Here is a 14547-nt window from a genome sequence, read left to right as displayed (position 1 = left end):
CTAACTAGTGTTTGGCACAGTCTCTCTTTGTTCTCTACTGTCGCATTTCCCAGGCACTTAATTGCCAACAGGTTTAAAACAGCTTTATCAAATGCAAGTTTTTAGCAAAACATTTTCAATCAATTAAATGTTCATTTACAACATATTTCAACACACAGACATTCACAACATCTTTAAGTCAATTATAAAACCAAATAAAAATTATCAACAACTACCTTATTATTATTATAAGTTAAGTACAAGCTGACCTTCATAAACACAACACAGAATTCCTCCTAGACACTTTTCTCAAAATATTATTAGATCTCCTACCAATTCATAGAAGGTACATTCAATTTTCAATCTATTTGCGATTAAACCTTTCAGCATTTTCATTGGATCTATTCCACCAGCACCCAATATTCTATTTTTTCTAGTTTTCCAAATTGACAATGTTGCTGTACCAATAACATAATTTATTAGAGTAAATATTATCTTTTACTCCCCCTATAAATTTACATTCAGAAAAAGTTTCACCAAAACCTCTAAGCCAATCTTTTAAAACATTAAAAAGGTCTTCCAGTTGTATACAACTTAAAAACAAATGTTCTACATTCTCTTCATTACCACAAAAAACACACTCCCCCCTTACTGCTGAATTAAGATGAGACACATGTCTGTTTGTAGCTATCGCCCCATGAACAAGTCTCGACTGCAAATCTCCAGTTCTTTTCTCAGGAGGAGACTTATACAGGACCTCTCCACTGATCTCTCAAGGGGAAATTAGGTCCAAACTTTTTAGTCCATTTCAATAGCTGTCCTGTTAGAATGTCCTTGTGAACATTCTTAACACATAAGATGTATAAAACATTTTTGGTCATTCCATCAACCATCCATGTTTTAGAAAGTCCAGTCTCTTCCTCAAACACACCAAATTCACATTTCGAAGATACCACCAGATGGAGAGTTTTAACTTCTTCACTCGAATCTTATTTTTATAAAAGCGCTCAATACTGTCCAGGCAAAAAAAGAGCACATTTCCTCCAAGAATCGTGAAGCCAAACAATGGGATCTCAATCCTGTAAAAACCATTATGTCCTCTACTGACTTCCATCCATCCACAGTGACCAGATGTATTAACTTTGTACAGTTCCTTTTAATCATATTTTTCTGTACACTCCTCGAAGATATCAATGTGCCATGAACCACTGTATTATAAAATAGGGGTTCCTCCAACACCCAGTATTTAGGGATGTCAAATATTCTTTGAATCTTGAAGGTTTTGTTCCATGTTTGAATCACTGATTTATAAATGGGTGTAATCCCTGTTAAAACCATCTCATTAGTTTTTATCCAGAAAAGATGCAGATCATAATTCAACCCCTTTACTGTTCTCAAGATTGCACAAGCATGAATCCATGACAACTTGCTTTTACACAAAAGTTTTGGGGCTGATACCAGTCTGAAAGCTTGAATTTTACTCTTGATGTCTATCAATCCTTGCGCTCCTTCACAGTTAGGCAAATACAGTTGTGCAGCACAAATCCAATGTTGACCAGTCCAGAAAAATCTACTAGTTTCTTTTGTATAGACACCACCAACTCCTCTGGTGGTTCAACCACCATTCTCCTATGCCATAGAGTAGGCCAGAGGTGCTCAACCCTGTTCCTGGAGATCTACCGTCCTGTAGAGTTCAGCTCCCTCTCTGATCAAATACACCTGAACCAGTTAATTAAGACCTGAAAAGCACTTGATAATTACAGGCAGGTGTGTTTGATATGGGTTGCAACTGAAATCTGCAAGAATGTAGATCTTCAGGAACAGGGTTGAGCACCCCTGGTGTAGATGCTACCAGACTATTGATTAACAAAACTCTCCCTTTTTAAGACATAGCCATTTACATCTAGACAATCGAGCCACCACCTTCTCCAGCAGTCCCTCCCAATTTTTGGTAGATCTGGAAGCCTTTTATTCATCCATCGACCTACTGCATATGCTTCACTTTTATTCCAATTATCTTTTGCAGTAGAAGCCTTTTCATACAACTCTATATTTTTGTGAGATTATTAACATCATCTTCACCATGTATAAAAACTGTTATATCATCAGCATAAGCAGATAACACAATCTTATCACAATTTATATTAGGTATTAAAAAGCCAATAAAATTTTGTCGTGTTCTTCTTAAAAGTGGCTCAATAGCTATGCTGTATAATTGGCTAGAGAGTGGACATGCTTGCCTGATTCCACATTCTCCCAGGGATTGAGGCACTTAACCCTCCTCCCACCTTTACCAACACAGAAACATCTCGATATAACAGTTTTATCAAAAAACAAACTTTTCACCAAAACCAAAACAACTCAAAACACTGAAAAGGAAACCATGGTCAACCCGATCAAAGGCTTTTTCCTGATCTAATGCTAAAAGCCTCATATTAATATTTAAAAAAAAAAAAAACTTAAATCAATCACATCTCTCAAAAGAAAAAGATCGTTCAGGTACACAATATGTCTGATCACTATGAATAATTATCTCCAAATAACATTTTAACCTATTTGCTAAACATTTTGCAAAAATTTTGTAATCAGTGCACAACAGTGAAACAGGTCTCCAGTTCTTTAAAAAAGCCAAATCCCCTTTTTTTGGTAAGAGACAAAATTGCTCTTAGGCAGCTTCTTTGAAGTCCATTTTCAAAACACTCTTTTGCAACTTCATAAAAAGCATGTCCCAAAATGTTCCAAAAATGATGATAAAATTCTGTTGTTATTCTATCAATCCCAGGCGAACATCCTAATGAAAGTTGTTGTAATGCATCTGTGAGCTCTTGCAAACTGATATCATTGTGTGGATACTGCATAATCTACAAATAAAGCCAGTACCAAAGAAAGTAATGGACAATTTTAGTAATCTTACTAAACATAACAGTTTTAATAACTAATTTCTAATAACTGATTTATTTGATCATTTTTAATATGGGGGGGGGGGGGGCAATAATTCTGACTTAGCTATCACTGCAGGCTGATTTACCATAATACAGGATTTTATGTCATTCAACATTTCCACTTGTTCACATGTAATATTATACAGTTGTATCATTTGTGTATTCAAATGATCACTTTGACTACAATTCACTGCAAGTGTGCATGTGGGAAATATAAATGCAAATCACCAAAAATCAAGAAGGAAGGAATGTGGGTTTGTTGGTTTCACGGCTAAACTGTAAAATTTAAAAAAATAATAGAGTTTCACTTACGTCCACTGTAGAAAATTGAAGTAAAAACATCTGTCACCTTGGACCAGTGGTGTCATTTGAAGCTGAAGTCTGCACGAGATCATGAGCTGGAGTCACGGAATGAAAATTTCACCTGAACTCCCACAGACATAATCACAAGTATACAATCATGTCCTGATTTTATTGCAAATAACTAACTTAATACAAAACTATAAATATGAGCACCTGAGCATCTGTGTGACATGAACCGGCTACATGATGGAAACTAGATGGATGGATGGATGGATGTCAGAAATTTAGAGTTTTTAAATAGTTACATGACAGAAATAAACATTGTTTATGTAGCAAAAGTCTGAGAAGGCAAAATAATAAAATGCTTAAAGCAAATATTATATGAATGCAAATCAACAGGTTTTTTATAACAGTTTCACAAACAGCTCAAAAGATTTTTAAATTCTTAAAAGCGTTATTTAAGCAAATTTATGTGTGAGTGAGTATTTCATTTTATTTAAAGCCCTTATTTACTTAATTGACAAGTCAAAACTTTAATATAATAATACAATATGAATCATTAGAATTCATATGACATGAATAAAATATTAGTAACGAATGACAATTTTGACAAAGAAAAGGCGCTTCGTTTTCTAATCCAGAATAAAACCTCTTCCTGAGCAGGGGTGCATTTCCCAAACAATGACATAACTCACGGCTGAACTATCATAGTATAATGCATCATTTTCGAAAAGAACAATGTAGTGATGAGTGTTTCCCAAAACCCATAGTTTCTCTGTCGCAGATCCATTGTTTGAACCACGTTAGTTATAACGTAAAACGCCCAAAATGATGCTCTAAACGGGGTGGTAACAACTTCTTTAGAGAAAAACCCCATCAATTATTTGTGCAAAATATTGTTTTATGCGCACACACATTTAAAAAGAAAAATCCAATATTAGTTTTAGCAAAAACATGCAAACCACTGCAGCAATGTTCTAACCAACAGGCCCATGTCATATACAGTACAGATACTTAATAAATAACCTACTATAAATTAAAAGCATTAACGTATGCTATATTTTTTGATTTCACAAACTTCGGAGACGTAACATAAATTCTGCTTTTAAATAATAGGTCACCTATATCGTTATGAGCCACAGCTGTGTCCACAATGATATTAATGTTTTCAAAAAGCATTGCGAAGGGAGCGCAATTGTAAACATGAAGATCGCTAAAACTGAACTGTAAAAATACTTTGAAAGCAAATTACACCTAAGACAGATGACTTTAATTCTTAAAAAAAATAATAATAATTCCACGTTTAAATGTTAGAATGTTCTAAATGAATAGGGCATGGGGGGATAACTGGAAATGGAATGCAGCCAGGAATTATGTTTCTAACTACAGCTTTAGAGGTGTAGTCGCAAGCATACAAGTTTGCGATGCAGTTTGCGAATTTTCATTGGAACGATGGATTTGGGAAACACCAAATCAACGAACTATGTTTGTAATGATGCAACTTGCGACTTTAGTGGACTAACTATGGTTTTCGGAAACGCACCCCAGGTTAGCTGTGTAGCATAAATTACTGTGGCGACAAAATCTGATTAAAAGCAACCCTTGTTGAGCCCAAAAGCTTAGAGTTTTCTCAAAGTTAACTCAAACTTACCTGGGTAAAAAACCTAAACAGGCTTTGTGCAATAGGACTTTTTTTTTACCAAACAATATTTTACCAAACAAAAAATTTGAAAAAAGTCCAATCATGTCAAATTAGCTTGTAGTATTGTAGTTTAACCATGATATTTATAGAAAAAAATGTAATAATACAAATGGTCTTTAATCAACGCTAAATAAACTTTGTTAACACTTTTAGTATAATAAAACAATGGTTAGTCTTTCTATAGACTCTGGTTTAACACTACGCTTAAATGAGATTTTATTTTGAATTAGATAATGTTTCTGATTACTGACCTCACAAATACAATTTAGCATCATCCTGCTTTTTGCTAATGCTGTTAACGTTAGCTATATTTTCACTTTTCATTTTTTTATTATACACAATTTGTTAGATTTTCATTTTTGCAAGCTGCCACGTTTGTTTTCAACACATATAAGCGTACAATTCAGTAATTGTAATGTGTACTAGAAACATATAATTGTACTAATTACAATAATTGTCACTTGTAAACTCACGAACGCCGAACCAGCAGCAGAACGTGTTGTGCGTGAGCAGAAGGTTCCGCTGTTTCCGCCCGAAACTTCCTCGAAGCGACACCGGTGTCATCAGCAGCTGTCCGGCTAGATTTGCTGCTAGCCACAGTGCATCAGCTGTCGTTTGACGGGATGTTCGTATAGATGACCGTTTGCCCTGCTCGTAAACCCAGCTCCCTGAAGATGTGCCGCTGAAGAATGCGCTAGATGTGAGTAGTTTTGTACCAGGCTGTAAGCAGATGTGTGCTAGACGTTGCTAGCAGCTGAATTAGCTGTGTGCAGTACATAAAGTCCAGAGGGGAAAAACGCTGCTGTCAAAATCAATCTGTCATCGTCGCGTTTATGATTCCTGTCAGCTGAGTTTGGACTTCGGGGTGATTCTCCCTCACAATGACAACAGCTGGTAGTAAAGCAAAACACGAAGGGATTTAGTGCGGATCTGCAGACTGCCGTTTACTCTATGGTGTGTTAATGGGGTCATGCTCGTTTTCTATCGCGTTGCATTTCGAAAGTAATGTTAATATGGGAAGTTAATACCTCTAAATGTCTAAATAAAAGTATATGTTGCAAGGGAATGCTTATCTTCATCTGCATTCTTGTGTAATTGAGTGGTTAAGACTGGACCTGGCCCCTAAACAGCCTGGGGGCTCCAGACAGGGGTGAGGTAAAGTTGGTGGTTTTATGTTCACACATTCGGACTTTCTCCTTAATAATTAATAGTGTAGTTTCAAAAGTATTCTTAGCAGTTTCTAAATAGTGAAATCATATAAGCAGCCAATGACTCTCAAAGAACAACATTGTTCTCAGTCAAGTAAATAGTGTTAATGTTGCCTTTAAGTCATACTTGCATGTGATTTCAGTCCGAATATTCATAGTACTATGGTAAACAATATAGGGAGCATGTCACAAGTTGCCACTGAACGAATTTGTGAATATAAAACCAACTTTACCTGAATTCTAGACAGAGGTGTGTTCTGATTAAGGTGAAGTTGGACTTTCTGACTTTCTTTTTAATAATATAATCTCAGAAAAGTGTTCTTTGCCAATTCTATGTAGTGAAATCACAATAGCAGCCACTGACGAGCAACATTTTTCACATCACAGTCAAAAAATAATCATCAGATAATCCCTTAAAGAATGTGTCCCTGTGTGTTTAGATGACTCACAATACCAACATGCTCTTAATCTGATTCTTTAAAGAAAAATACAGTGCTGCAACAGTGATCAGATGTTTATGTTCTGGTATTTCAAGGTTTTACTGGTCTAAAACTTGTCTAATTTGTCACAATTTCAGACCTTAAGGTCTCAAATCAGAGTATCCTATTACATGTGATACAAGAAAAAAGTTAATCAAAATGCATTTGCTTGACATGCAAAATGCAGACATGTAGGCTAATCTTGTTTTCTAGAAAATTAAAGGAAATTAATGTATTTTATTCTTGATTAAATATTATATATATATATATATATATATATATATATATATATATATATATATATATATATATATATATATATATATATATAGCAATATGGATATAATTTTTACAAGATAACTCTATTTGGAAAGCATTCATTTTACATTGACTGGGATGATTTTGTTAGGAGAGTGCATCTGCATAATTATAAAATATAAAATAGAAATAATACAAAATAAAGCACAGATGACAATAGAGCAGCGCTTTATGGTGGAGTATTATGGTACCGATATTTAATAATCAAATGTGAAATAACACATTGTAATCTTCATTGTATAAATATTTAAACACAATCTTTGTTAAACTGTCAGTCTTTATCATTTCTTGTGTCCAAATGGATTAAATTTACTTGAAATAGCCGGAGATCCTGCAATGTGACTATTGCAGATTTGCGCATTGCGATATCGATGCTGAAATCATATATTGTGCAGCCCTAATATGGTGGATGTCATAATGTAAAATTTCTTACTCACCCTTTCCATGACATATAAACTAAGGTTTTTGCAGACTGCATCAAGATAAAATTTGATGTGATTTTTATAAATAAAAAAGAAACATAAATCGGTGCTCAATAAAAGTAAATAAGCAAACCATATGTCCTTTTTTTATGCTTTCTTCTGTAAAATGCAAATGTGTTCTTTTATTCTTAAAAACAATGACATAAATTATTTACATTATTTCCTAAAAATTCTATTCTTTCATTTGTTTACATTTTAATAATTCACTGTATATGTTATGTTAGAATGTAAATTAAATTAGAAATTTAGGCTTTTCTATACTAGGCATGGGCCGGTATAAGATTCTGATGGGATGATAACCTTGGATAAAAATATCATGGTAACACGGTATTGTGATTACTGCTCTAAAATATATTCTTTTTAAATGATGGGTAAAAAACAAAAAAAAAATTCTCCTTTGAAAACAGTATATTTTATTTTTTGAAAGATTTATAATATTTTGGAAAAGTAAACATGTCAGGCTAAATAATAAGGTATATGCCGAGCTAGTATTTTTCCCATACTAATAAACTTCCGGTGACCTGTTATTGTGAGTTTTTTTCCATTTTATACGGTTCCTTTTACAGCATCGATGTTGTGATGTAAGTAAAATACATTCAGTTAAATAAACTTTGGCATTCATTTAATTGTTCAAGCGTAAAACGAGACAAAAAGCTATTATCTCGCACGCGGCCGTCAGAATCGGCAGGCTAGCGCAGAAGCTCCATTGAATATAATGGGTTAAAATAAATGCTCATATTTTAAAAACATGGCAGGGGAAAAGTTATTTAATGCAGTGCTTCATGTACAATCTGAGACCCACTTTATATCAGATATCACTCAGCTAGTGGAGATCGCTGATTTTTAAAGAAAACTGTCCTTAAATGCGCCGATTTTTGCATTGGCATACAATTGACCGGAAACGCTTAACCCAGGTTACTGGCAAACTCAAAGTCCTTTTAGCATGCTTCAGCATATACCCTATTAGAATAAATAATTGACCTCTGCTATCGTCATTAGTTTCAAAAACACAGATTTCTTTACAATTTAAAATGGCATCTTGAATATATTTTCTGCTGGAGTTATTTTTGTCCAACAAAAAATGTAAATAAAAAAAATCTTACATATACCCTTGATTTTCTCTTCAGTGTTTGGACTCTAAGTAGTGAATATTAAACCACACTGAACTGAGCTAAACTGAACTTAAACTCTGAACTTAACTGACACCGTTTCAATTTACTATGATCTTCTATGTAAAGCTGCTTTAACACAATCTACATTATAAAAGCGCTTTACAAATAAAGGTGAATTGAATTGAATACTGTAGGAATGGTATAGCAGTTTTGGCGGTTTTAAAACCTTCACTTTTCCAAATTGCGGTATACCTTGAAAGCGGTTATCGTCCCATGCCTAGTCTAAATATACAGATCTCTCACATTATCAAAAAAAAAAAAAGAAGACCCGTTTGGATAGCTCTGCTCCTAAACACTGGATTACACATTATTATATATAATAATATTTTTTATGAAAGTTCATTATCTATATTTCTGTCTTTAAAGACAGTTAAATCAAGTTGTGTTTGAAAGCAAAATAGCATAATATCATTTTTTTCAGTTTATGCGAAACTTATTAGAACAAGGTGAGTTTCAGAAGCTTAAAATGAGCTAAACTGAAAAGCTAAAGTTATTTTCATATTTAATTTACAGACACGTCAAGAATAAAATACATAAATTTCATTTAGTTTTCTAGAAAACAAGATTAGCCTACATGTCTTCATTTTGCTTGTCAAGCAAATGTATTTTGATGACCTTTTTCCAATATTGTGCAGTAGTATTATAATAAAGTGTATAATTTGTGTTGTGGGGCAGAAAACAGGGGAAAATGTTTTCAATACCACAAATTACCAGCATTTGCATACATTTAGGGACTATGGAAAAAAAAATAGCCTGATTAAACAAATGTAATTTCAAACTAACCTAAAAACATAATAAAAAAAACATTCATATGTAGGCAACTTGTATGAAAATGTTAATCATTATTTTAGTAATTGTCTTTCATGCATAAACATCAACAGGTGTAGACCTATTCAGTCTGGGAGAAAAAAATATGATTATCCTGACCTGATCTACACAGAATTAACTAGCTCATTTTTTTTCAGCCTTGTTAACACGTTTAGAACTTTCACAAAATATTTTCAGAGCATGCAGGCAAGGTTATTGGATGCAGATATCGGCAAACACAGACTCTCTGTTCTCTGCAAGGAAATTACATTTAGATTTAGTAGTATGAGTATTCATACAATTTTAGATGTCTTATTTATACAAGTGCATTAATAGTGGGAGAGGTGAAATGGAGGGAGTGTGTGTGTGTTTGGCTTGTCTGTGAGAAATCCAAACCTGTATGACTAACTAAGAGACAATCTTTTGAGATTTCTTTTATTTTTCCTCTCTTCAGTGCAGTCAACTCTATGGGTGGGGCGGTAAGACCAAAATTTAGTTTCACAGTATGAGTAATTTTATTTCATGGTAATGATATAGATCTCAGTACAGTTATTTATAGATCCTGGGAACCACAAAAAGACTATGTATTAAATAAATTCTCAGAAAATTCTCAGGTTCTTTGGTAATTTTTGTCTTTAATTTGATTTACATGAAAAGATAAACATTACTATAACAATATCTCCCAATACGTCATTTTGCACACTCTGACGTCGACTGGGTCAGTTGGCATTTCTGTGTGGAGTTTGCATGTGGGTTTCCTCCAGGTGCTCTGGTTTCCCCCACATGTCCAAAGACACGTGGTATAGGTGAATTGAGTTAGCTAAAATTGCCCGTAGTATATGTGTGTGAATGAGTGTGCATGGTTTCCCCTTGATGGGTTGCAGCTGGAAGGGCATCCGCTGTGTAAAACGTATGCTGGATAAGTTGGTGGTTCATTCCACTGTGGCGACCCCAGATTAATAAAGGGACTGAGTCGAAAAGAAAATCAATAAATGAATGAATGAATTAATTAATTAATAATCAACATAGCAAAAATCTAAATGAAATAAACAGTGGTTTTCTGAGGAATGTAACAGTATTCAAGTAGACCGAAAAACAGAAATTGAACAATCAAATGTAAAATAACATGGTCTTCATTGTACAACTCATTTAAAAATACAGTGTTTAATAATATATTTATTTTTTTAATCTTTAATAAATTATCTAATCCTGCGATGTGACTATTTGGATACAGGCATTGTGATGATATATTGTTCAGAAGCCATTTATACATCTACTGGTTTGTTTACTTTACGTCAAGCGGACTTTACATTATTTTGTATACGTTGCTAAGCAATGCATGGCACAGAATGGCGGCAAAGCCGCACAACGTGCGAGCCTCAGAAAATGTCTGCTATTCGACCATGAATGGCATATCGTGGCACATCTAATGTGAGACCCAATTCAACATCATCGCTTCCCACACAGACTTTACCTGGTTCTGTGTTCGCGAGAAACTGAGAACACTGCCAAAGACTCACATGCTCTGCATGCAGACCCACAGAGACGCGCTGGATACAGAACTGCTGTTCTGACTTTGGAAGCAGCTTTGAGAAGAGTGCGAGGACATGCGGAAAACAAAACCCTTTTACTAAATAGACTGACCCAGCTCATTATTTGGGGTGACAATGCATCCTCTTTTCCCCCGGACATGTCCGAGATTCTGCCTTTGCTTTCGATATTAATTGTATAGCCCAGGCATGTCCAAGCTCGGTCCTGGAGGGCTGGTGTCCTGCAAAGTTTAGTTCCAACCATAATCAGACACACCTGGGCTAGCTAATCAAGCACTTACTAGGCTTTCTAGAAACATCCGCGCATGGCTATATGCAATTTATACAACAGTTCTGTCTGGTTCTTCAATCTGATTGGCTAATAGTCTAGCAATATTTTGCAATAACAGCACTCATACAGCCTCTTCACCCTTGTGTATTACTCCACCCACATACAGCAACAAGCAGAGGACACTCTGCAGTTTGACAAATATTGTTGCTGTTGGGCAACATAATGTAATTTTGAGGCTCTTTTAGTGAAGAATGTAGCTGTTTAGATTGCAACTATGCATTTTTTTACCACTCCGAAGAACAAAAGTTATTTAAGAATAATGTTCTTAAAGCGTAAAATGGGCCAAAATTAGTAAAATCTCCACTATTTCTCTAAATACCATCCAGCCCTTCAAACTAACCATTATGTGTTTCCCCAGATTACATCTGCAGTGAGTTTAAAAGCTCTCTTGTCATCCCGGTTGTCATGGAGAAGCCCTGGAGGTTGTGGGGGCCACTGGAGGCGTGTTTGCTGAGTGTGTGCGCATGGTCGTGGGGATTCTGCCGCGTCTCCCTGCTGGCCCTGATTCTCACCTTCCATCTGTACGGCGGCTTCGTCCTGCTGGGACTCATCCTGGCATCGTTAGCCGGAATCCTGTACAAGTTCCAGGACGTGCTTCTCTACTTCCCTGACCAGCCCTCTTCCTCGCGTCTGTACGTTCCCATGCCCACGGGAATCCCCCACGAGAATGTGTACATCCGCACCAAAGATGGCATCCGGCTCAATCTCATCCTGCTTCGTTACACTGGCGAAAACCCAGCCGGCGCTCCCACTATTTTATATTTTCACGGTAATGCTGGGAATATTGGCCATCGCGTGCCAAATGCTCTCCTCATGCTGGTCAACCTGAAGGCCAACGTGGTTCTGGTGGACTACAGAGGCTACGGAAAAAGCGAAGGAGATCCCAGTGAAGAGGGACTCTACCAGGATGCCGAGGCTACATTGGATTACGTTATGACCCGACCGGACATTGACAAAACAAAGGTTGTGCTGTTCGGCCGATCTTTGGGCGGTGCGGTGGCCATCCGCTTGGCATCATGCAACCCGCACCGAGTGGCCGCCATCATGGTGGAAAACACTTTTTTAAGCATCCCGCACATGGCGGCCACCCTCTTCTCCTTCTTTCCCATGCGCTACCTACCGCTCTGGTGCTACAAGAACAAGTTCCTGTCCTATAGACACGTGGTGCTCTGCCGCATGCCATCGCTCTTCATCTCGGGCTTATCAGACCAGCTCATCCCGCCAGTGATGATGAAGCAGCTGTACGAGCTGTCTCCATCTCGGACTAAACGCCTTGCCATTTTTCCGGAGGGCACTCACAACGACACCTGGCAATGCCAAGGTTATTTTTCTGCCCTAGAGCAGTTTATGAAGGAGCTGCTTAAAAGCCATGCACGTGAAGAGACGACCCAGGGGACAGCCAGCGTCACCATAATCTAGAACAAGAACTACTGCTCTAAATCGGGACCCTCTTGGATAGAATGTACAATTTGTTTCTCTCATTTTGTTGTTTATTTCTTTTTCATATCCCAACTTCATATAAAGCTCTTTCTTTCTGTTGATCATACATCAAGAGTTCATTATTCACGTTCAGTTATTTAATAGTGAAGACTGCATTTTTGAAACCCTCAGAATAATTTTTTGGTCAGTTTTTGTTACACCTCATGCATTCAGCATCCTTTCTGGGGTTTTTTTTTTCCTTCAAGAAATTTATGCCCTTGAAAGTTTATTAATAGGTACTTGAAAATGCAATTGAAAAGTGCAAAAAGCCTAACTATTTTCTTAACTTAAACTGTTCAGATTTACATTTAAATTGTTGGAATTTGTTATGGTTTTAAAGTAAAGGACTAGTTAACCCAAAAATTGAACATTTACTCTTCCTTATTTGGTTTTAGACCTGTCCCAGCAAACATTTAGTGTTTAATAGACATCTAATAGATGTTTAAGCGTAGAGACCCTGGCTAAAACGAGGCTAATATTGGGCTGTTAGTGAAAATATAATAGACATCTAAGAGTAGCCCAAAGCTAGACTAGTCGTCGATTAGACAGACTTTATATGTGTGTAGTCATTCATTTCTGTTTATTTGATGACTAGTCTAGTTTTGGCCTATTCTTAGACATCTATAAGATTTTCACTGACAGCCTAAATTTAGCCTTGTTTTAGCCAAGACAACTATGTTTAGACATCTATTAGACATCTTTTAAAAACAAAAAATGCTTGCTGGGTTAGGAGTTTTAGTCTAAATATGTTAATGTGTTCAACACCAGAAGCTTTAGATAAGTCTAAAACAGGCTGAGTAAACAATGACAGAATTTTCAATTTGGGTTGACTATTATGGAGTCAATCTAGTGCCATACATACTTGCAAAATAAAAAAGTTTTGCAAACAAAAAATAAAGTATTGAGCAAAAATAAATAAATAAAGTCTTTGAAGAATAAAAATTAATTTTGCTAAAACAAAATAAAGAACTGCAAAGGGAAAATTAATTTGAGAAATAAAACTGAAATAAAAAAGATCTGCAAATAAAACCAAGCAGTGAATAAAAAAAAATAAAAATAATATATATATATATATATATATATATATATATATATATATATATATATATATATATATATATATATATATATATATATATATATATATAATTTTTTATTTTTTTAATATATATTTTTTTTGCAATAAAAAAAAAAAACAATAAAACTATATTTAAACTATATAACTTGGCCTTTTACGGCAGGCCCGAACCTACTGGGCTATAAGACCACCTTGGTCTTTATTTCTTAAACATAAATTTTTGCTTTGCGATTTTTGGAAATTTGCATTTGTTTATTTATTTTAGCTCAATACTTTTTTTTTTTGTTTTGTTTTCAAAACTTTCCTTTATTTTACATGTATATATGGCCCTAGAATGACTCCATAGACAATACCTTTAATTAATAAAGTAATGTCTGTGGTTAACTTTACTTGCATAAAAATCTTAAACTGGTAAAAGGGTTGCCAAATATGTGTTTTGTTTTGCGCCTCTAAAAAACACAAAGCAGCTTCAAATGGAGGTAAGACTTTGTAATTAATTTTATCCACAGATACTAATTTACTCGTAAATGATAAGCTACTGTTCCAAAAAGTCTTAGGACTACTAAACTGAATATCTTTCTAAAACTACTAAACAACACTGTTTATATTTGTATTTATTTTGTTTATATGTAATATATACACACACTTTATTTTAAAACCGAACAGAGGGCTCATTAAAATCATATTTTTGCCATTTGAATTGTGAATAAGGACTTG

At 35.1% G+C, this 14547-nt stretch overlaps 1 protein-coding gene across 1 annotated transcript; it reads left to right on the top strand.

Moving 5' to 3' along the window:
• The first annotated feature begins 5474 nt into the window (after positions 1 to 5474).
• On the top strand, positions 5475 to 13153 carry abhd13 (abhydrolase domain containing 13). Its single transcript, XM_056465071.1, has 2 exons — positions 5475 to 5626; positions 11632 to 13153. The coding sequence occupies exon 2, from the start codon at positions 11679 to 11681 to the stop codon at positions 12690 to 12692; it is 1014 nt and encodes a 337-aa protein (XP_056321046.1). The 5' UTR covers positions 5475 to 5626; positions 11632 to 11678; the 3' UTR covers positions 12693 to 13153.
• Positions 13154 to 14547: the final 1394 nt, after the last annotated feature.

This window comes from Danio aesculapii, chromosome 9, assembly GCF_903798145.1.
Source record: "Danio aesculapii chromosome 9, fDanAes4.1, whole genome shotgun sequence".
In the NCBI taxonomy this organism is placed as follows: Eukaryota; Metazoa; Chordata; class Actinopteri; order Cypriniformes; family Danionidae; genus Danio; species Danio aesculapii.
The sequence above is the reverse complement of the archived record's forward strand: the minus strand, read 5'-3'. Positions and strand labels throughout refer to the sequence as shown.